Here is a 22427-nt window from a genome sequence, read left to right as displayed (position 1 = left end):
AAAGACCAACCAGTGTATTGAGAGAGGAATCAGCTTGCCATTGGTTCTGCTGGGGAAGAACGTAGGCTGGGGTGCAGAATTATATATGAAGAACAAAAAAGAGAGTCCTGCTAGATCAGGTCAGTAGCCCCTGCAGCCAACTGTCCTGGTCTCACAGTGGCCAAACAGATGCTTCAGGAAGCCTACAAACAGCTTCTGAACACAATAGTACTTTCCTTCCACATGATGTTCTGCTGGCAGGCCTTAATCTCCTTAATTTTACAACCTTGTTGGGAAAACTTTGACATGTGGGAGGCCAATCTGTGTTTTTGGGTGGGACCTGGGCACACTTCTGCCTAATCCCATATTCATCAATTCTTTAAAGCCTCTATCTTTTTGGAGTACTCTTCATTCCATCCTGTGTGAGAGAGAGAGACCTTCTGTGTGCCGCCTTCCACCTGGTTCTTATCCCCCCCTCCCACAGTCATTCAATATCCCATGCCACTGAATCTTCTTTAGTTTGTTCTGGGGGTTTTATGCCACTCTCAGAGCTACTGAAGCATGCCTCTTACACAATAGTGGTATAGTTTTGAATACAGGAGTCCAAACATGGGAAGTATCAACTTGATATTACTGTGCATGAGACTCAAATATGTGATATAGAAGACTCCGTATGAGAGTGGTATGCTGGGCACATGTTCATGACCGTTAAATGTCAGGACATTGTTATCTGCCACCAGAGCTATCTTGCTTGGACATCTGCAGAATATAGTTGGGTGTTCTCTGTGAGAGAAGACGGTTACAAAAGCATCAGACCCAAAACTTACATTATGGTATCTGAAGAAGTGTGCATGCACACGAAAGCTCATACCAAAATAAAAACTTAGTTGGTCTTTAAGCTGCTACTGAAGGAATTTTTTTATTTTACTTCGACCCAGACCAACACGGCTACCTACCTGTAACCAGAATTATGGGGAAAGTAACTATATATGCAATAATTATATGCAGAAGCATTCCAAAACATTATGGGAGTAATTAACGATCTAGACCTCAGACCACATCCAGTTCTCAATCCTTGGGTTCAATCCTTCTGCAGCAGTCCAACAGTAAGTTAATTCCTCTCTTTTGAAACATCAGATTTACTTTCATTAATTCCTGCCCCCTCCCCCTCTCTCTCTCTCACACACAGAGAGCATGATTGCAGGAGCTGGGTTGGAAGACAGTAATCTTTCTCTGCCACCCATCCGGTGCTTTGTGCCATTCTGATGATGAGTGTTACTTGCTCAGGCAGATTTTTGATTAGCCTTTTATGTCAGCAGCTTGCTGCCTCTCAATTGCATTTGAGTAGGGGGCAGGAAACTTTTTCCGCTGGGGGGCTGGTCCACCTTCCCTCAGACCTTGTGGGGGGCCGGACAATATTTTGAAAAAAATAAAATAACACAGAGATGCATTTTAAATAAGAGGACACATTCTACTCATGTAAAATCATGCTGATTCCCAGACCGTCCACGGACCGGATTTAGAAGGCTATGGGGCCAGATCCGGCCTCCGGGCCTTATTTTGGGGCACCTGCATTAGAGCCTTTGGACATTGTGGTGGGTCACTTAGGTTGTGCCAGTGAAAAGCTAATCAGCTTAAGAGGAGTCCAGTCGTCTTCTCTCCTGCTCAGAGGTGGCTCTTTGCTCTGCAATGCAGAGTGAACTGCCTGGTTTCCCCTGAATGCTTTCTTCTCCTGCCCCATCCCAATACTTCTTCATAAGGGTTGACTAGAATGATGTGTCAAGGTGAGTCTTTCTCCATGGTGATTCTGGTTCTTCACCATATAAGGAGTCTCAGAGAAGTTTGGATATAGGCTTGATGCCTAGCATTGAGTGGAAAGTTCATTGTGGCGTGATATGGAACCATCTCCCTGTTGGGATCCACAAAATGCAGTGTGAGATAGTAAGTCTGCAGGCCTGAGTGTACTTGTAAAGTGAAACTAGCTGATGCAAGTGGCTGGTGCAAACTTTCTATAGTTTTGCTGGGTCAGAATAACTCAGCAGTAATGTGCTGTCAGTTGATTGGCTGTCATCGGTTTAAAAGGGAAACCTTTCCAGAAGTGAGTGTGGTGGTTTTGTAGAAGGGTGTGGTCAGTGAGAGGATTAGAGAGAGAGACGTCTTCCTACACGCCTTAAGGTGCAGCCATGTATCCTGGTTATTTGTGTGAACTCCTTGTGTATCATAGCCTGTAGATATTTGTATATAGCTCACAATAAATATACTGCCTGAAGAACCTGGAACTCTTAACATTTCTGCTAAAGTGCCGTGAAGGAATTCACGACACTAAACCCCGGTATAGTGAGTCAGACACACACACACACACACACACACACCCCGGTATCCTCTGGTGTTTCCCCCCCAAAATATTATTGGAAAGATAAACATTGATGTCATGAATCACTTCTGCTAATTGTCACATTGCCCTCTGAAGGTGTACAGGGCAGAATTTTGTGGATTTCTATATGCACATAGCTATAATTTCTATATCACTACATCCATATAATAAGCAGGGCTCTTTTTCAACTGGAACTGACAGGAACTCAGTTCCAGCACCTCTCAGGTGGGTGCCATTACAATTATAAGAGACCAGGTGAGGCCTTCATGCTGAGTTTCTGCACCTCTTTTTCTAGAAAAATAGCACAGAAAATGGGGATTAAAGTGGTGGAATATTCCATCATTCACTTTTCAAAAAATCATTGATAAATCTTTATTCTCTTTTCTTCAAACATTTTGGCCTTACATGTGAAGATTTCTTTACTTCATTCCCTTTGGCAAGGAATCTGTTTTCTATACCATTTAGCAAGTCATCCCACCCAACTCAAAGTCTGTTGAAACGGCATTTCTTTTTATTTCATTTTCTAAAACATACAAAACATTAATCCTGCAAAATAGGCAATCTAAGGGGCTTTTAACGATACTGCTAAAATGAGGACAAAAATTAACGGAGTAAATGAATTTAAAAAATTAAAAATAATAGTGAGTAGAGAGGAAAACAAGTACCAAGAAAAACACCAAGCGATAGAAATGAAGCTTTCTGAGCTATTTTGAAGTCTTCACATCCGGGTTTGAACTGGAACTTCTCGCTTCTCTCTGCAGTTTTCCTCCTCTTTGAAAAGTCTCCTGAGTATGACCTTCATGCTCTCCCTAGATCGAGCCCTCTTGTTTCTCCCAATCAGGAAATAAATCAGTGGATTAATACTACAATTCAGGCAGCTGCATAATAATGCAACAGATATTGTCACAGATTCTACATTATTATTTATAAGTGGAGTGAAAAAACAGATTAATAAAACGCAAGTTAATGGGAAAGCTAAGAAGAGGAAGAAGAGGAGGGCAAGTAGAATGGCTGTTAAAGCTTTTCCCTTCTTCCTCTGTTTTGATCTAAAGTAAACTTTTATAAACAGGACCAGAGTTGAAACAGTCATGAGTGGGAGGCAAAGCATAGCATTTACTAGAAGCAGGTAGAAAAAGGGATACCTTGTAACTGTAAAAATCAAAAGAACCATGCCATTTACAGTGAGCAGGAAAGAAATGATCCATATCGAAGCACACACAAGGGTGGAAAAGTGTGGTGGTTGGTGGCATCGATGCCAAAGGGGGAAGACGACAGAAACACACCTGTCCATGCTAATGGCTGTCAACAGATATTGACCAGTGTTGTACATGAAGAAAAATGAACACTCGAAAACTGATAACAAATGAAGATTGGTAATTGTGTCTGAAAATGAACTCAGAACTTTCATGATCAAAAAAGAAGATAAAGACATGAGAGCCCCAAGGTCAGCAACAGCCAGATGGAGTATGAAAATGGTGAAAGGATTCCTCCTCATGCAAAAAACAAGAAACCAGGTGACAGTTCCATTCCCCATAACTCCAAAAATACTAAAAAGTAAAATGGAGACGGAGATAAGAATGTTTGCTATAAGATATGGTGATAATTCATAATCAAAACCATCCTTGGGGGATAGGTCAGTTCCATTTTCTGCTCCAATATCTTCCCATGAAGCATTCAAAGTGGACCAGGATTCCAGGCTATCATTGCTCATCTTGCTGGATCTCTGCTTTTTAGCTAATGCTTGCAAGGCTCTTCCTACAAGAATAAAATAGAGAAATGTGGATAAAGAAATAAATAATGAGTTTTGGCTATAAAGCTCAACGATATTAAGGTGATACACTCAAACAATAATAAAAGAGACATGCTGTAGTGAGAATATTGCTCTATGTTTGTCAAAATTTATCAGCTTCAAAGGCTTTTTTGGGGGGGTGGGTGCAGTTTGTCAATGGGTTATGGATTTCTCCAAGTAAAAAAATCTGCAGGCACAACATTTCTGATCTAAAATTCTCATTTTCTGGTCTCTGACTCAGGCTTAAGATCTGAAACTAACCTCTCCTGTCGTAGACATTGCGAGTGGGATGGTTGGGTGGTGGAGAAGAGGAGTGGGAGATGGAGTTGAACAGCTCTTGTGATTAGGGAAACAAAAGCCAGAATGAATTGGGAAGGCATCTGTAATTTTATTATTCTTAAAATGTGATATTGAACAAAAGTGGATAAAATAAAACTCAAGTCGAATTGAGATTGATAAGAAATATGAAAATCAGAAAAAGACCCACAATAGATTAGCCAAACAGCATGATTTAGTCCATCCTGCCTATTACTTTCTGCTCTGACTGGATTTGGAAACCAAAAATTCCTGCCTTCTTTACTAGCCATCCACGTGTATCCTTCGAACTGAAGACCCCATGGAGTTAGCTTGGCCCACCTACCGGTATCTGCAAAAGGTGCACAGCATTGCTATTCAACTACACTTGCCTCCTACCTTTGCTAATGAATGAAATCAAATTTAGCTATTTGCATACCTGTCTAAAACTTTGGATCAGCATCCCTCAGGCATGGTGAGTGGGAGCAGCAAGCGGTGCTGGAATAAGCAGGTAAACAGTAGATTTGCAGAAATTGTTAAGATGCCTCATCTGGTTCTTAGCAAGATTGTGTGGGATCCTTCCCATGTGTCTTCATTTCTGGGTAATCCATTTGCCAGCAATATGTGATAAGATGGTTGTATTCCACATTGGGTCTCAGGATAGCATTTGACAATCTCTTGCCTTCTAAAGTTCAGTGTGCCAAGCAGGCACACTTGAGAATAGAGAGTTTGCAAGTGGTAAGCAAGCCCAACTTCTCTTTGTCCTTATCTGGAGAAATATCTTTATTGATTAGAGTGTCACCTGACCCATTAACAGAAAGACCAACCAGTGTATTCAGAGAGTAATCATCTTGCCATTGGTTCTTCTGGGGAAGAACGTAGGTTGGGGTGCAGAACTATATCTGAAGAACATAAAAGAGAGTCTTGCTAGATCAGTTCACTGTCCTCTTGTCACAGTGGCCAAACAGATGCTTCAAGAAGCCCACAAACAGCTTCTGAACACTTCTGCCCTATCCCAGGTGCATCAGTTCTTTAAAGCTTCTATTTTTTGGAGTACTCTTCATTCCATCCTGTGTGTGAGAGAGACCTATTGCAATCCCCCCTTCCGCCTGGTTCTTCGTTTTTCTCCCACACAGTCATTCAATAGCGCATGCCGCTGAATCTTCTTCTGTTTGTTCTGGGGGGTTTAATGCCCCTCTCAGAGCTACTGAAGCATGCCTCTTATACAATGGTGGTATAGTTTTGAAAACTGGAGTCCAAACATGGGAAGTATCAACTTGATATTACTGCACATGAGACTCAAATATGGGCTATAGAAGACTCTATATGAGAGTGGTATGCTGGGCACATGTTTATGACCGTTAAATATCAGGACATTGTTATCTGCCACCAGAGCTATCTTGCTTGAACATCTGCAGAAGATAGTTGGGTGTTCTCTGTGAGAGAATTATAAGAGACCAGGTGAGGCCTTCATGCTGAGTTTCTGCACCTCTTTTTCTAGAAAAATAGCACAGAAAATGGGGATTAAAGTGGTGGAATATTCCATCATTCACTTTTCAAAAAATCATTGATAAATCTTTATTCTCTTTTCTTCAAACATTTTGGCCTTACATGTGAAGATTTCTTTACTTCATTCTTTGGCAAGGAATCTGTTTTCTATGACATTTAGCAAGTCATCCCACCCAACCCAAAGTCTGTTGAAACGGCATTTCTTTTTATTTCATTTTCTAAAATATACAAAACATTAATCCTGCAAAATAGGCAATCCAAGGGGCTTTTAACGATACCCCTAAAATGAGGACAAAAATTATCAGAGTAAATGAATCCAATAAAATAAAATAAATAGTACAGAGGAAAAGAAGTACAAAGAAATACGCCGAGATAGAAAATGAAGCTTTCTGAGCTATTTTGAAGTCTTCACATTCGGGTTTGAACTGGAACTTCTCGCTTCTCTCTGCAGTTTTCCTCCTCTTTGAAAAGCCTCTGGAGTATGACCTTCATGCTCTCCCTAGATCGAGCCCTCTTGTTTCTCCCAATCAGGAAATAAATCAGTGGGTTAATACTGCTATTCAGGCAGCTGCATAAAAACCCAACAGATGTAACAAATTGCACATTGTTGTCTATAAGTGGAGTGAAAAAACGGATTAATAAAATGCAAGTAAATGGGAACGCTAAGAAGAGGAAGACGAGGAGGGCAACTAGAATGGCTGTTAAAGCTTTTCCATTCTTCCTCTGTTTTGATCTAAAGTAAACTTTTATAAACAGGACCAGAGTGGAAACAGTCATGAGCGGGAGGCAAAGGATAGCATTCACTAGAAGCAGGTAGGAAAAGGGATACGTTGTAACTCTAAAAATAGAAGGAATCATGCCGATTACAGTGAGCAGGAAAGAAATGATCCATATTGTGGCACAAACAAGGGTGGAAAAGTGTGGTGGTCGGTGGCATCGATGCCAAAGGGGGAAGATGACAGAAACACACCTGTCCATGCTAATGGCTGTCAACAGATATTGACCCGTGTTGTACATAAACATAAAAAAATACAAGAACAAATCCATATAGGGAGGTGAAAATGAAAATAACGCCAGAAGAAGCATTATCAAAAGAGAGCATAAGCACATGAGAACCCCAAGGTCAGCAACAGCCAGATGTAGTATGAAAGTGGTGAAAGGATTCCTCTTCATGCAAAAACCAAGAAACCAGATGACAGTTCCATTCCCCATAAGTCCAAGAATGCTAATAACTGGAATTAAGAGAACAAGAATAATTCCTGCTATAGGATATGTTGATAATTCATGATCAAAACCGTCCTGGGGGGTTAGGAGGTCAGTTCCATTTTCTGCTCCAATATCTTCCCATGAACCATTCAAAGTGGACCAGGATCCCAGGCCATCATTGCTCATCTTGCTGGATCTCTACTTTTGAGCTACTCCTTGCATGGCTCTTCCTAGCAGGAGAAAATAAAGAAATGTGGAGTCAGTTTTGGTGTAGTTGTTAAGAGCGGTAGACTCCTAATCTGGGGAACCAGGTTCGCATCTCCGCTCCTCCACATGCAGCTGCTGGGTGACCTTGGGCTAGTCACACTTCTCTGATGTCTCTCAGCCTCACTCACCTCACAGAGCGTTTGTTGTGAGGTAGGAAGGGAAAGGAGATCGTTATCCGCTTTGGGACTTCTTAAGGAGAGTGGAAGGTGGGATATCAAGTCCAAACTCCTCCTCTTCTTTTCGCCATAAAGCTAAACTATATTAAACTGTGATATTCAATCAAAAATAAAAGAGACATGCTAGAGCAGAAATTCATGACTGATAAACAAACAAAGAAACACTTTAGGAATATTGTTCATTGGAATGTTTGTCAAAAGGCTTAGGGGGGAGATGCAGTTCGCCGAGGGGTTAAGGATTTTTCTTCCAAATAAAAAATCTGCAAGAACAGCATGAGTAAGCACATCATTTTTTAACTAAAATTACCCTCTTCTGCTCTCTGAGTCATTCTTAACATCTAAAACTAACATATAGTGTCCTAAACACAGAGTGGGATGGTTGGATGGGCTCAGTGATTCAAATCTGGAGTGGAGAAAAGGAAGGGTTGTAGCAATTGAGCATTAAATTAAAAGGAAGGGTTGTAGCAACAAAAGCCATTATTATTATTAGTAGTAGTAGTAGTACCCCACCCATCTGACAGGATTTCCAGGATGTTTCCCAGCACAAATACCTCATTATTGACATTGATTTTCTCCACTCTCATATCTTATGGAATATGCCCCATTGCCAATTTCTAATTAGGAAAATGCTTGACTTTTGGTCAGAGAGTCCCACCAACACCACTGCATGAGATGATATAGCACATAATTAAAAAAACAAAAACAAAAACATTAAAAATAAATAAATAGTTAAGAAGAAATTAAAAGAACAGCAAAAAAAAAACCAACAACTGCAGGCTTCACTCATCTAACACCTCCGGGTATTGGGCGCTATATGAATTCAATAAATAATAATCTGCCATTGAAAAAAATGGAAAGAGGGTTTTCTTCTATCTCTCCTCAGAGATTTACAATTCGTGCAAATTAACAAATAGATTTATAATAGTAAGATACTGAGTTCAGAGTAGAACAAGATATCTAAGAAGAGATAGAAAATGGGGTATTCTGGGGGTGAAATTTAATCAGCTTTTTATTAATGCCTTTCTGTTACAAAGCAAACAGATAAACAGGTAATGTGACATCTGCCAGAGCTTCAAATCTGCAGTGGAGAAGGGGAACAGGAACAGGAGTTGAACAGCCGTAGTGATCAGGAAAAGAAAAGCCATTATGATTATTACTACCCCACACATCTGATTGGGTTCCCCAGCCACAGTGGACAGCTTTCAACATAAATAAAATCATAACGAAACAATGCTTTGGGAAGGCATGTGTAAGTTTTCATTATTATTAAAATGTGATATTTAACAAAACCAGATTAAATAAAACTCAAGTCAAATCCACTGCCCTGGTCTCACAGTGGCCAAACAGATGCTTTGGAACACAAACGTCCTCTCTTCTTCTTCTGTGCTTTTCTTCTGGTCCACCGGCTCTTTAATTTTCCAACCCTTCACTCGGGGGCAACTTTGACATTTGTGGGAGACCAACCTGCTTTTTTTGAGGGCATGGGGGCACTTCTGTACAATCTCAGATACGATGACATTCCTCAGATGAAAATAGGTACATTTTCCACTCCTATCCTATTGAGCCTCCTCAACCCCTATTTTTTTTTGTCTCTCACATAGCATTTACAACTGAAGAAAGACAAGTGCCACCACCAGTAAACTGTTTATGGAAAAACCAATATGAACCATAGCAGAAAATTAGAACACAAGTTAAAGTGAATAATGCATGTACACTTCAGCCTTTGGTTCCTCTCCCACTTTTGAAAATGAGCTATGTCAACTTGAGACATTCACATACCTGTGAGCAACTGTTGATCAGCAGTCAAAAGACCAGGTGAGTTGAAGGCAACAAGAAGCACAAAATCATGTGCTGGAATGAAGAGGCAGTCAGAAGACTGGCAGAATTGACTACAGCCCCAAGGAGGAGAAAATAGATGTATCACCAAGCTCTCCGTAAGATGTTTAGTGCCCCACCCATTACGCTTCATTTGTTCTTAAGCAGTTTGCCAACATCCTGTGACAAGAAGATTTTTGTTCATTGGTTGTTGAGAGAGCTGATTAAACAGGAGGTTCTTACCTCCAAAGTCTTGATGCCATAGAGAAGCATTCTTGAGAAAAGTGAGTAAATAAGTTGCAGGGAGCAACTGGGTGAGGCTCAAAACTACAGTGCCTGGGATTCTTTGGGGGGAAATGATATGCTTTGAAGGCATGGTATCTATGGAGCCCCACAAGCATAACTATGGAACCTGGAAGGGGGCAGGGGGGGGGCTCTGAACGACTAAGAAGGGGAAAATGGTTAAACAGGTGGGAGAGGAGAACAGAATGGAATGGTTGGATGCGATGGCACGCACGCGCGCGCACACACACACACACACACACACACACACGTATGTATGTTAAGGTCTATGTGCAGTAAATAACAAGACATGTTGTGGCTAGATCATTTTCCTTGTTAAACTGAGGGCGCATCCACTCTTCCACCAGTCCCATTCCAAAAAGGCACAGTTTCAAGTCTTTTCCAGGGACCTTCCAGGCAGTGGTCCAAGTGGACTTGCCTTTGCTGTGCAGCTTCCCCCTGAAAAACACGCTCGTTGCCTCTGAATTGGAATGAACAGCAATCTGCAGAAAACCCAATGGTCATTTGTTTTGATTCAGCAGTAAAGAGAAGGTTTTCCTGGTGGGAAATGGAAGGCCAAATGAGGTGTGGAAGAGCCCTGAGTACCTGTTTTTATATGCCCCGTGAGATGTTAGAGGGTCAGCCATAGACATGAATGGAGACATTTGGAAATTTGTGTAATTTGAATTGGGCAGATATGGCCATTATCTATTTTCACAATAAATATATTAATTAAATGGCTGTGGGGAAGTCACAAATGTAGAGGGGATCCCAAAATCTACCCATTGCTCACTGCAAAAGGATTTGGGGAAATGACAGAGAAGAAACAGGGAACTGATTACTTGAAATACTCACCTCTTGTTCCAGCCAAAACCCTAGACATTAGCCTCTATGTTCCAAGTATACATTTTGTATTTCTTTGGATTTCAAGCATGGGCAAAGTGCCTCTAACTGTGATGTTCGTTCTGCTGCTACGGTAGTCGTCTTTTCCCTTCTTGTTGCAACCTAGTTGCAAAACTAACCACCACACCATTTCTCATTCTCACACAATCAGCACTTAGCTGTTATGTTTGGGACAGAAATTTGGTAACAGATGTCACTGAGTTGTGCCTGAGTACTAAGAATAATTTCATTTGTGAATCTGAAGACTTCCTTCAATTTCTTGGTTCTCAGTTTCACACCTATAATCTGAGAGGATAACCAAAGTGAGCCAAGGTATTGGGAAAACAACAGTAGCAGGGACAAAGAGGATATGTAGCTTTTGTTACTATTTATCCAATTTTGTTTCTTAGAGTAACACATCTGGGTCAGTTCCTAAATCCACATATTAAATACACAGACAAACAATCAAGTCAGTCATGGCTCACATATGAAAAAAACAACAATGATATTTTAATCTACACTTTATTGTACCCTAATCTGCTCTCATCCGGGCTCTCTAATCACAGAATGCATATAGGAAAGAACAGGGGACAGCAACCCTTTCCAGCAGGGGGCCAGTCCACTGTCCCTCAGACCTTATGGAGGGGCCAGACAATATTTTGTAGAAAAAAAATATGAACGAATTCCTAATCCCCACAAACAACCCAGAGATGCATTTTATATAAAAGGACACATTCTACTCATGTAAAAACATGCTAATTCCTGGACTGTCTGCTGGCTGGATTTAAAAGGTGTTTGGGCCGGATCCAGCCCCCGGGTCTTAGTTTGCCTACCCATGGTAAAGAATAACAGGAATACCATTTATGTCACAAAGAAACTGGCATCTCTTCAAGAGTATTCCTCCTGCATGCCCACCTCTGCCACCCAATTATGGTTCTCTCTTGGCTTTTACACACTAATTTCTATCTGTTCTACTTTCTGTTCTTGTCAATATCATGAGGTGAGATCCCCCCCTCCCAATTGGTTATCAAGATGGGTTGTGTAGGAGGAGATTCTTCACTGCATGCAAGGTTGTATCAAACATAAGAAACACCAGAAGAAGAAAAATAATTCATTAAGACAAGCCCTCTATGAAGAGCAACTCTTCAGCTTGATTTTTATGATTTGTTTTCTTCTTACGGGGTGCCTTATGTTTGATATCTGTTGTACTATTACTATAGCAGCAGGATCAGTGGGAAGTGGAGGAGAGGTGGGTGGGCTTACAACAAATACCTTTCTACTCAGATCCGCTTCCTCACATTACAATGTCTTTGTCCATCTCTCACATGGGGAAGGGTGAACTGCTCAGCTCTGAATATGCTTGGCTGTTCATACTATCCAACACTCAGGTGTCAGAATCATTCCCTTTCCTCACCATTCAGACTTTCTGACATCAATCCCCAATTCTATTTACGGGATTTCCAGTATGTTTCCCAGCACAAATACCTCTTCATTGACCTTGATTTTCTCCACTCTCATATCTTATGGAATATGGCCCACTGCCAATTTCTAATTAGGAAAATGCTTGACTTTTGGTCCGAGAGCCCCACCACCATCCCTACATGAGCTGATATAGCAGGTGATTTTTAAAATAAAATAATAAATAAAAAATTGAAAATAATAAATAGGTAAGAAAAAATTAAAAGAACCACAAAGAACTGCAGGCTTCGCTCATCTGACGCTTCTGGGTATATATAATTTCAATAAATATTAAACAGCCATTCAAAAGAAATGGCGGGAGGGTTTACTTCTATGTCTCCACAGAGATATACAATATATGGATATTAACAAATAGATTTATAATTCTGTGGTACCTCGGGCTAAGAGCTTAATTTGTTCAGGAGGTCCGTTCATAACCTGAAACTGTTATTAACCTGAAGCATCACTTTAGCTATTGGGGCCTCCTGCTGCCGCTGAACCACCACCTCACGATTTCTGTTCTCATCCTGAAGCAAAGTTCTTAACCCGAGGTGCTATTTCTGGATTAGCGGAGTCTGTAACCTGAAGCGTCTGTAACCTGAAGTGTCTGTAACCTGAAGCGTCTGTAACCAGAGGTACCACTGTAATAAGATACTGAGTTCAGAATAGAACAAGTACCAAGAAATATAAAAAGAAATAGAAGATGAAGCTTTCGGGGGGGGGGGAATCACTCAGTTTTTTTTATTATAAAGCCTATGTGTTACAAAGAAAACATATAAACAAGGAAAGATACAGTACATCTGTTGTCTCCACTTTCAGTTCACAATCTTTTTTCACTTTCAGGTAGGTAGCTGTGTTGGTCTGACACTATATATATATATAGAGAGAGAGAGTGTGTCAAGTAGCACCCTAGAGACCAACTAAGTTTGTTTTTGTATAAGCTTTTGTGTGCATGCACACTTCTTTGATTATTTTTGCAGTTGTCAGATTCAGGTTTGGACCTGTACGAAGTCTCCCTTCTTTCTGCAATCTTCCTCCTCCTTGAAAACCCTCTGGAATATGACCTTCAAGCTCTCTCTTGACCGACAGTGTTTCTTTCTTCCAACCAGGAAATAAATCAAAGGGTTAACACTGCTGTTTAGGCAGCTGCATAAGAGCCCAAACAATATTTCAGTATCGTTTCCACCATTGCGGGAGAAATATAATAAAATGCAAGTAAATGGGAAAGCTAAGAAGAGGAAGAAGAGGAGGGCAAGTAGGATGGCTGTTAAAGCTTTTCCTTTCTTCCTCTGTTGTGATCTAAAGTAAACTTTTATAACCAGGACCAGAGTGGAAAGAGTCATGAGTGGGAGGCAAAGTATAGCATTCATTAGAAGCAGGTAGAAAAGGGGAAATGTTATATCTCCAAATTTCCAAAGACTAATGCCGATTACAGTGGGCAAGAAAGAAATGATCCATATTAAGGCACACACAAGGGTGGAAAAGTGTGGTGGTCGGTGGCATCGATGCCAAAGGGGAAAGACGACAGAAACACACCTGTCCATGCTAATGGCTGTCAACAGATATTGACCTGTGTTGTAAATGAATAAAAACAAAAAACTAATGTATAAATCAATATCGGTAATTGTGTTTGAAGATGAACTCATAATTCTCATAATCGATAAAGAAGATAAGCACATGAGAGCCCCAAGATCAGCAGCAGCCAGATGGAGGATGAAAGTGGTGAAAGGATTCCTCTTCATGCAAAACCCAAGAAACCAGATGACAGTTCCATTCCCCATAACTCCAAAAATGCTAATAACTGGAATTAAGACAAAGAAAATAAGTTCTATAAGATATAGTGATGATCCATGATGAAAACGATCCTCGCGGGTTAGGAGGTCAGTTCCATTTTCTGTTCCAATTTCTTCCCGTGAAGCATTCAAAGTGGACCAGGATCCCAGACTCCCGTTGTTCATCTTGCTGGATCTCTCCCTTTGAGCTAATGCTTGCTTGTCTCTTCCTACAAGAAGAAAATAAAGAAACATGGATAAATAAATAAATAAAAAGTTTTGGCTATAAAGCTCAATGATATTCAGTTGATACACTCAAACAATAATGGTGAGAATTCATGACTGATAAAGAAATAAACATATGAAGGATATTGTTCAATATTTGTCAAAATTTCAACTTCAAAGGTGGACGGGGGGGGGGATGCAGTTTCCCAATGGGTTATGGATTTTTCCTCCAAGTAAAGAAATCTTCAGGCACAGCAGTTCTGAGCTAAAATTCCCCTCTTCTGGTCTCTCCCTCAGCCTTAAGATATGAAATTAACCTCTCCTGTCATAGACATTAAGAGTGGGATGGTTGGGTGGTGGAAAAGCGGAGTGGAAGAAGGAGTTAAGCAGCTCTTGTGATTAGGGAAACAAAAGCCAGAATGAATTGGGAAGACATCTGTAATTGTATTATTATTAAAATGTGACTTTTAGCAAGCCAGGACAAAATAAAAATCAAGTCAAATTCAGATTGATAAGAAATATGAAAATCAGAAAAAGACCCACAATAGATTAGCCAGACAGCAAGATTTAGTCCATCCTGCCTAGTACTTTCTGCTCTGACTGGATGTGGAAACCAAAAATTCCTTCCCTCTTCACCAGCCATCCACCTGTATCCATTGAACTGAAGACTCCATGGAGTTATCTTGGCTCACCTATCTGCAAAAGGTGCACAGCATTGCCATTCAGCTACATTTGCCTCCTACCTTTTCTAATGAATGAAATCAAATTTGGCAATTCGCATACCATACCTATCTAAAACTTTGGATCAGCATCCCTCAGGCATGGTGAATGGGAGCAGCAAGTGGTGCTGGAATAAGCAGGTAATCAGAAGATTTGCAGAAATTGTTTAGATGCCTCATCTGGTTCTTAGCAAGATGTGTAGGATCCTTCCCATGTGTCTTCAGTTCTGGGTAATCCATTTGCCAGCATCATGTGATAAGATGGTTGTTTTGTACATTGGGTCTCAGGATAGCATTTGGCAAACTCTTGCCTTCTAAAGTTCAGTGTCCCAAGCAGGCACACTTGAGAATAGAGAGTTTGCAAGTGGTAAGCAAGCCCAACTTCTCTTTGTCCCTATCTGGAGAAATATCTTTATTGATTAGAGTGTCACCTGACAGAAAGACCAACCAGTGTATTGAGAGAGGAATCAGCTTGCCATTGGTTCTGCTGCGGAAGAACGTAGGCTGGGGTGCAGATCTATAGCCAAAGAACAAAAAAGAGAGTCCTGCTAGATCAGGTCAGTGGCCCCTGCAGTCAATTGTCCTGGTCTCACAGTGGCCAAACAGATGCTTCAAGAAGCCCACAAACAGCTTCTGAACACAACAGTACTTTCCTCCTACATGATGTTCTGCTGGGAGGCCTTAATCTCCTTAATTATACAACCCCGTTGGGAAAACTTTGACATGTGGGAGGCCAATCTGTTTTTTTGGGTGGTAGCTGGGCACACTTCTGCCTAATCCGATATTCATCAATTCTTTAAAGCCTCTATCTTTTTGGAGTACTCTTCATTCCATCCTGTGTGTGTGAGAGAGAGACCTTCTGCATGCCGCCTACCACCTGGTTCTTAGTCGCCCCCCCCCACTCAGTCATTCAATATCCCATGCCACTGAATCTTCTTCAGTTTGTTCTGGGGGTATTATGCCATTCTCAGAGCTACTGAAGCATGCCTCTTATACAATGGTGGTATAGTTTTGAATACAGGAGTCCAAACATGGGAAGTATCAACTTGATATTACTGTGCAGGAGACTCAACAGGGCCGGCCCTAGGGCAAGGCTGGGTGGCGCGGGGCGCCAGGGTGTCCCCCACCGCGCTGAGCACAGCGCCCTCCAAGCAGCCACGCTGGGAATCGGGGCAGGGGGGGGCAGAGGGATCGTTGCATCACAGCGCCAGGGCGCCAGATATGCTTAAGATGGCCCTGAGACTCAAATATGTGATATAGAAGACTCCGTATGAGAATGGTATGCTGGGCACATGTTCATGACCGTTAAATGTCAGGACATTGTTATCTGCCACCAGAGCTATCTTGCTTGGACATCTGCAGGAGATAGGTGGGGGTTTTCTGTGAGAGGAGGCGGTTACAAAAGCATCAAACCCAAACTTATATTATGGGGAAAGTAACTATATATGCAATAATTATATGCAAAAGCATTCAAAAACATGATGGGGGTAATTAAAGATCTAGACCTCAGACCACATTCAGTTCTCAATCCTTGGGTTCCATCCTTTTGCAGCAGTCCTACAGCAAGTTAATTCCTCTCTTTATAAACATCAGATTTACTTTCATTAACAGAGAGAGAGAGAGAGAGAGAGAGAGAGAGAGAGAGAGAGAGAGAGAGAGAGAGACGGACTGCAGGAGCGAGCATTGAAGACAATAATTTCTCCCTGCCACCCATCGGGTGCTTTGTACCATTCTGATGATGAGTGTTATTTGCTCAGCCTGTTTTCTTTGTTAGCCTTTTATGTGAGCAGCTTGCCGACTCTCAATTGCATTAGAAGCCTTTGGACATTGTGGTGGGTCACTTAGGTTGTGCCAGTGAAAAGCTCATCAGCTTAAGAGGAGCCCAGTCGTCTTCTCTCCTGCTCAGAGGTGGCTCTTTGCTCTGCAATGCACAGTGGACTGCCTTGTTTCCCCTGGCTGCTTTATGCTCCTGCCCCATCCCAATCCTTCTTAATAAGTGTTGACTAGAATGATGGGTCAAGGTGAGTCTTTATCCATGGTGATTTTGGTTCTTCACCATGCAAAGGAGTCTAGTGTATGCATCAAGATATAGGCTTGATGGCTAGCATTGAGTTGAAAGTGCATTGTGGCATGATTTGGAACCATCTCCCCCCTGTATCCTCTGGGTTCCCCCCCCCCCCAAACACTTTATTGGAAAGAAGAGAAACTGATGTCATGAATCACTTCTGCTCATTGTCACATTGCCCTATAAAGGTGTAGATGTCAGAATTTGGTGGATTTCAATATGCATATAGTTATAATTTCTATATCACTACATCCGTATAACAAGCAGGGCTCTTTTTCAGCTGGAACTGACCGGAACTCAGTTCCAGCACCCCTCAGGTGGGTGCCATTACAATTGTAAGAGAACAAGGGAGGTCTTCATGGTGAGTTTCTGCACCTCTATTTCTTGTAAAATAGCACAGAAAATAGGGATTATAGTGGTGGAATGTTCCATAATGCACTTGTTAAAAAATCCTTAAGAAATATTTTCTTCTGTTTTCTTCAAATATTGGAGCTCTATATGTGAAGATTTCTTTACTTCATTCCCTTTGGCAATGAATCTGTTTTCTATACCATTTCGCAAGTCATCCCTCTCAACTCAGTCTGCTGAAGCGACATTTATTTTTATTTCATTTGCTAAAACATACAACATGTTAATCCTGCAAAATAGACAATCCATGGGGTTTTTAACGATACTGCTAAAATGAGGGGGGAAATTGACAGAGTAAATGAATCCAAAATTTAAAAAATAGTGAGTACAGAGGAAAACAAGTACCAAGAAATACACCAAGAGATAGAAAATGAAGTTTTCTGAGCTATTTTGAAGTCTTCACATCTGGGTTTGAACTGGAACTTCTCGCTTCTCTCTGCAGTTTTCCTCCTCTTTGAAAAGTCTCTGGAGTATGACCTTCATGCTCTCCCTAGATTGAGCCCTCTTGTTTCTCCCAATCAGGAAATAAATCAGTGGGTTAATACTGCTATTCAGGCAACTGCATAATAACCCAACAGATATTGCAACAGATTGCACATTATAATCTGTAACTGGAGTGAAAAAACAGATTAATAAAATGCAAGTAAATGGGAAAGCTAAGAAGAGGAAGACGAGGAGGGCAAGTAGTATGGCTGTTAAAGCTTTTCCCTTCTTCCACTTTTGTGATCTAAAGTAAACTTTTATAAACAGGACCATAGTGGAAAGAGTCATGAGTGGGAGGCAAAGTATAGCATTCATTAGAAACTGGTAGAAGTCTGTATACGGTGTAAAAATGTCGATTGCAGTGAACAGGAAAGAAATGATCCATATTGAAACACAAACAAGGGTGGAAAAGTATGGTGGTCTGTGGCATCGATGCCAAAGGGGGAAGACGACAGAAACGCACCTATCCATGCTAATGGCTATCAACAAATATTGACCAGTGTTGTACATAAACAATAAAGGAATAGTGCCAAATGACATAAACAAATTATAAACATACCAAGGTAGGAGTGAAAATGACCAAAGAAGACTTACAATGGCGAAAAAAATTAAGCATATGAGTGTCCCCAGGTCAGCAGCAGCCAGATGGAGGATGAAGGTGGTGAAAGGATTCCTCTTCATGCAAAAGCCAAGAAACCAGATGACAGTTCCATTCCCCATAAGTCCAAAAATGCTAATAAGTAAAATGGAGACGGAGATAAGAATGTTTGCTATACGATATGGTAATGATCCATGATCAAAACCATCCTGGGGGGTTAGGAGGTCAGTTCCATTTTCTGCTCCAATATCTTCCCATGAAGCATTCGAAGTGGACCAGGATCCCAGGCTACCATTGCTCATCTTGCTTAATCTCAGTTTTTGAGCTATTTATTGTATGGATCTTCCTACCAAGAGAAAATAAATGTGGAGTCAGTTTTAGGTATAAAGCTCAACCATATTAAACTGAGACACTCAACCAATAACAAAAGAGACATGCTATAGTGGAAATTCATGACGGATGAAGAAACAAACACTTTAGGAATATTGTTTATTGGAATAAAATAAAATAAAAATTCCTTCCAGTAGCACCTCAGAGACCAACTAAGTTTGTCATTGGTATGAGCTTTCGTGTGCATGCACTTAGTTGGTCTCTAAGGTGCTACTGGGAGGAATTTTTTAAATTTTGTTTTCACTACGGCAGACCAACACGGCTACCTACCTGTTTATTGGAATGTTCATCAAAACTCATCAGTTTCAAAGGCTTAGAGACGAAATGCAATATTTCGGTGGGTTATGGATCTTTCCTCTGAGTAAAAAACCTGCAAACACAGCATCTGTAAGCATATAATTTGCAAACTGAAATTCTCCGAGAAGGAGTTGAACAGCTCTAGTGATTAGGGAAACAAAGCCAGAATGAATTGGGAAGGCATCTGTAATTTTATTATTATTGAAATGTGATTTTTAAAACAAAAGTGGATTAAATAAAACTCAAGTTGAATTGAGATTGATAATTAATATGAAAATCAGAAAAAGACCCACAATAGATTAGCCAGACAGCAAGATTTTTACAATGTGAAATGAATAAGACAAACCATTAGTCTATCCTGCCTAGTACTTTCTGCTCTGACTGGATGTGGTAACCAAAAATTCCTGCCGCCTTCACCAGCCACCCACCTGTATCCTTCTAACTGAAGACTCCATGGAGTTAACTTGGCCCACCTATCTGCAAAAGGTGCTCAGCATTGCCATTCAGCTACACTTGCCTTCTACCTTTGTCAATGAATGAAATCAAATTTAGCTCTTTACATACCTGTCTAAAACTTTGGATCAGCATCCCTCAGGCATGGTGAGTGGGAGCAGCAAGTGATGCTGGAATAAGCAGGTAAACAGTAGATTTGCAGAAATTGTTAAGATGCCTCATCTGGTTCTTAGCAAGATGTGTAGGATCCTTCCCATGTGTCTTCAGTTCTGTGTAATCCATTTGCCAGCATCATGTGATAAGATGGTTGTTTTGTGCATTGGGTCTCAGGATAGCATTTGGCAAACACAGGACGAGATTCTTCCCTTCTAAAGTTCAGTGTGCCAGGCAGGCACTCTTGAGCAGAGTGAATTTGCAAGTGGTAAGCAAGCCCAACTTCTCTTTGTCCCTATCTGGAGAAATATCTTTATTGATTGCCATTGGTTCTGCTGGGGAAGAACGTAGGCAGGGGTGCAGAACTATATCTGAAGAACAAAAAAGAGAGTCCTGCTAGATCAGGTCAGTAGCCCCTGCAGCCAACTGTCCTGGTCTCACAGTGGCCAAACAGATGCTTCCAAAAGACCAAAAACAGCTTCTGAACACAACAGTACTCTCCTCCCCCGTGATGTTCTTCTGGCAGGCCTTAATCTCCTTAATTTTCCAACCCCCTTGGGACAACTTTGACATGTGTGGGAGGCCAACCTGCTTTTTTGGTTGGGGCATGGACACACTTCTGTCCGGTCCCATATGCACCAGTTCTTTAAAGCCTCTATTTATTGGTATCGAGTACTCTTCATTCCATCGTGGGGGACATGGGGTAAAATATCTGTCTGAACAAGGCTTAGCCATACCTTAAGATGTTATTTCTGGGATATTGTTTGTGGGAGAGAGAAAAAGAAAGAAGGAGAGAAAGCCACTCCATTCTATTCCACTCCAATCCATTCTCAGTCCCCCCCCACACTCATTCAACATTCCATCCCACTGAGTTTTCATTGGGGTGTTAAGAGGTAGGAAGTATTTTTGCTGTATTTTTATTCTCTTTTTTGTGTATTTCATGTAATATAAGTATTTTAGCTTTATCCTCGTTCCTTTACTACTTAAGTCTTATTTGAAATATCGAAATTATGGTTTGAGTTAAGGTTCGGATTAAGTTAGGTTATGTTAAGTTAGGTTATGTTATGTTAATTTCTTTATATTATGCTAATTTCTTTTTTTTGTTAATTTTGTTAATTTGTTATTTGTTATTTTGCCAATTTATTTATTGATTTGCTAATTTGTTAATTGTTTATTTGATTTTGCTTTGTCTATTTTGTATCGTTGTATAATTGAAATAAAGTTTTTCTTTTTATTAAAAAAAAAAAAGAGGTTTTTATGCCCCTCTCAGAGCCACCCAAATCTACTGAAGCATGCCTCTTATGTAAAGGTCATACAGTTTTGGCTACAGGAGCCCGAACATGGGAAGTATCAACTTGGTGTTACTGCATATGAGTCTCATATATACGAATTTGTATGACATGCTGGGCACATGTTATTGGCAGTTAAACACCAGGACATTATTATCTGCCATCAGAGCTATCTTGCTTGGGCATGTGCAGATGATAGTCACGTGTTTCCTGTCGATGAAGATAGTTACATGTCTTGTGAAAAAATAACTATATACAAAAACATTCCCAAGCAGCCTTCTGCCCCCCCCCCCAAAAAAACACTAGTCTTGTCAACACTCCTTTGACTCATCTGAAAGTTTTGCCTGAGAGAGCCATGAACCTTGTCCTTGCCTGCACATTTGCATTCCAGTGCTGGACTAAGAGTGGAGAGAGCTGGATTTAAATCACTATTTAGCAATGACACTTAGTGAGCGCCCTTGATTCAGTCACAAACACTCACCCTAACCTACGTCACATAATTGTTGTAAGGATAAATACCATATTTTAAGGGACGTGGGTGGCGCTGTGGTCTAAACCACTGAGGCTCTTGGGCTTGCCGATCAGAAGGTCAGCGGTTTGAATCCCTGCAACAGGATGAACTCCCGTTGCTCTGTCCCAGCTCCTGCCAACCTAGCAGTTCGAAAGCCCCCTTGGACAAACGCTGGCTCCCTCAGCCTGAAAGCGAGATGAGCACCACACACCCCATAGTCACTTTTGACTGGACTTAACCATCCAGGGGTCCTTTACCTTTACTTATACCATATTTAGTTGGCATGGCAGAAGTGCATACCCCTTATCCCAGGCTTCATCCTGAAGGAGAGTAGGCAGGCTTTCCTGGCATCCCCATGCCTTTGCATGCTGGTGAGCCGTTCTTTATCTGGCTTCTAAAAACTATTGCTAAACAAACACTGCTGGCAAGAAGCTTTGGGGAAGAGGTAGATTAAATCTTGCTCCCCTCGTGTGCACCATGCATGTGAGTTGTGGGCGGGGGCAGGAAAAGTATCTGATATGTCCAGCTGCAGTTGCATGACATCACATCGGAGTTCTCTGTGTTTACTTTTAGTCAGGGTGAAGCATGGAGTCTCATGCAAAGTGCTCTCAATGTGTTTGATTAATAGTGCTCTGTTGTTGCCTTCCACAAATGCAGCACCGTAGCTAGGGCCGGGGGAGGGGGAGGTTTAAGCTGGGACTTTTGCCCTGGGTGAAACCTCCAGGTGGTACCATTGATGCTCCTAGCTTGCAATTCATTTCACTGTCTGGGCTTTAGAACAGCTCTCCCTGCACCTCTGTGTGTGTGAGACCGAGAGTGGGAATGTAGGGTGGGGAGAAGACTCTTTCCAAATCCTTTCCCTCCTCCTTCCTTTTCTCCCACACAGATTGTGGACTTCTCTCTACCGCAGCCTCTTCCTGCTCACTAAACCCTGTTACCTCTTCAGCTTCCTCCTCCTCCTCCTCCTCCTCCTCCTCCTCCTCCTCCTCCTCCTCCTCCTCCTCCTCCTCCTCCCTCTGACCGCTCATCGTTG

General features: G+C 41.4%; 4 protein-coding genes across 5 annotated transcripts; all 4 read right to left on the bottom strand.

Annotated features, from left to right (window-relative positions):
- Positions 1-2842: 2842 nt before the first annotated feature.
- On the bottom strand, positions 2843-4993 carry LOC118090116 (mas-related G protein-coupled receptor member H-like). The gene is made up of 2 exons (XM_035125468.3): positions 4876-4993; positions 2843-4108 (listed from the first exon to the last, which is right to left on the bottom strand). Exon 2 carries the CDS (start codon positions 4062-4064, stop codon positions 3072-3074), a length of 993 nt encoding a protein of 330 aa, XP_034981359.1. The 5' UTR covers positions 4065-4108; positions 4876-4993; the 3' UTR covers positions 2843-3071.
- Positions 4994-6311: 1318 nt separating this feature from the next.
- Positions 6312-9826, bottom strand: LOC132592582 (mas-related G protein-coupled receptor member H-like). 2 transcript variants are annotated; one of them, XM_088675064.1, is made up of 2 exons: positions 9374-9826; positions 6312-7381 (listed from the first exon to the last, which is right to left on the bottom strand). In XM_088675064.1, the coding sequence occupies exon 2, from the start codon at positions 7335-7337 to the stop codon at positions 6354-6356; it is 984 nt and encodes a 327-aa protein (XP_088531190.1). In that variant the 5' UTR covers positions 7338-7381; positions 9374-9826; the 3' UTR covers positions 6312-6353. The 2 variants fall into 2 exon arrangements, with proteins under 2 accessions (XP_088531190.1, XP_060134201.1); XM_060278218.2 differs by lacking the exon at positions 9374-9826 and adding an exon at positions 7902-8029.
- Positions 9827-12911: 3085 nt separating this feature from the next.
- LOC118089680 (proto-oncogene Mas-like) lies at positions 12912-19625 on the bottom strand. Its single transcript, XM_035124449.2, has 2 exons — positions 19553-19625; positions 12912-14033 (listed from the first exon to the last, which is right to left on the bottom strand). The coding sequence occupies exon 2, from the start codon at positions 13987-13989 to the stop codon at positions 13021-13023; it is 969 nt and encodes a 322-aa protein (XP_034980340.1). The 5' UTR covers positions 13990-14033; positions 19553-19625; the 3' UTR covers positions 12912-13020.
- LOC118089679 (mas-related G protein-coupled receptor member H-like) lies at positions 17393-19687 on the bottom strand. The gene is made up of 3 exons (XM_035124447.3): positions 19553-19687; positions 18962-19061; positions 17393-18647 (listed from the first exon to the last, which is right to left on the bottom strand). The coding sequence occupies exon 3, from the start codon at positions 18601-18603 to the stop codon at positions 17620-17622; it is 984 nt and encodes a 327-aa protein (XP_034980338.1). The 5' UTR covers positions 18604-18647; positions 18962-19061; positions 19553-19687; the 3' UTR covers positions 17393-17619.
- Between the last annotated feature and the right edge of the window lie 2740 nt (positions 19688-22427).

Source organism: Zootoca vivipara, chromosome 8 (genome assembly GCF_965207765.1).
Source record: "Zootoca vivipara chromosome 8, rZooViv2.hap1.1, whole genome shotgun sequence".
Taxonomy (NCBI): Eukaryota; Metazoa; Chordata; class Lepidosauria; order Squamata; family Lacertidae; genus Zootoca; species Zootoca vivipara.
This window is presented reverse-complemented; position numbering and strand designations above follow the sequence as displayed.

Bases quoted from the DNA above. Each gene is read 5' to 3' on its own strand.
- LOC118090116 (XM_035125468.3), bottom strand. From the start codon at position 4,064: ATGAGCAATGATAGCCTGGAATCCTGGTCCACTTTGAATGCTTCATGG.
- LOC132592582 (XM_088675064.1), bottom strand. From the start codon at position 7,337: ATGAGCAATGATGGCCTGGGATCCTGGTCCACTTTGAATGGTTCATGG.
- LOC118089680 (XM_035124449.2), bottom strand. From the start codon at position 13,989: ATGAACAACGGGAGTCTGGGATCCTGGTCCACTTTGAATGCTTCACGG.
- LOC118089679 (XM_035124447.3), bottom strand. From the start codon at position 18,603: ATGAGCAATGGTAGCCTGGGATCCTGGTCCACTTCGAATGCTTCATGG.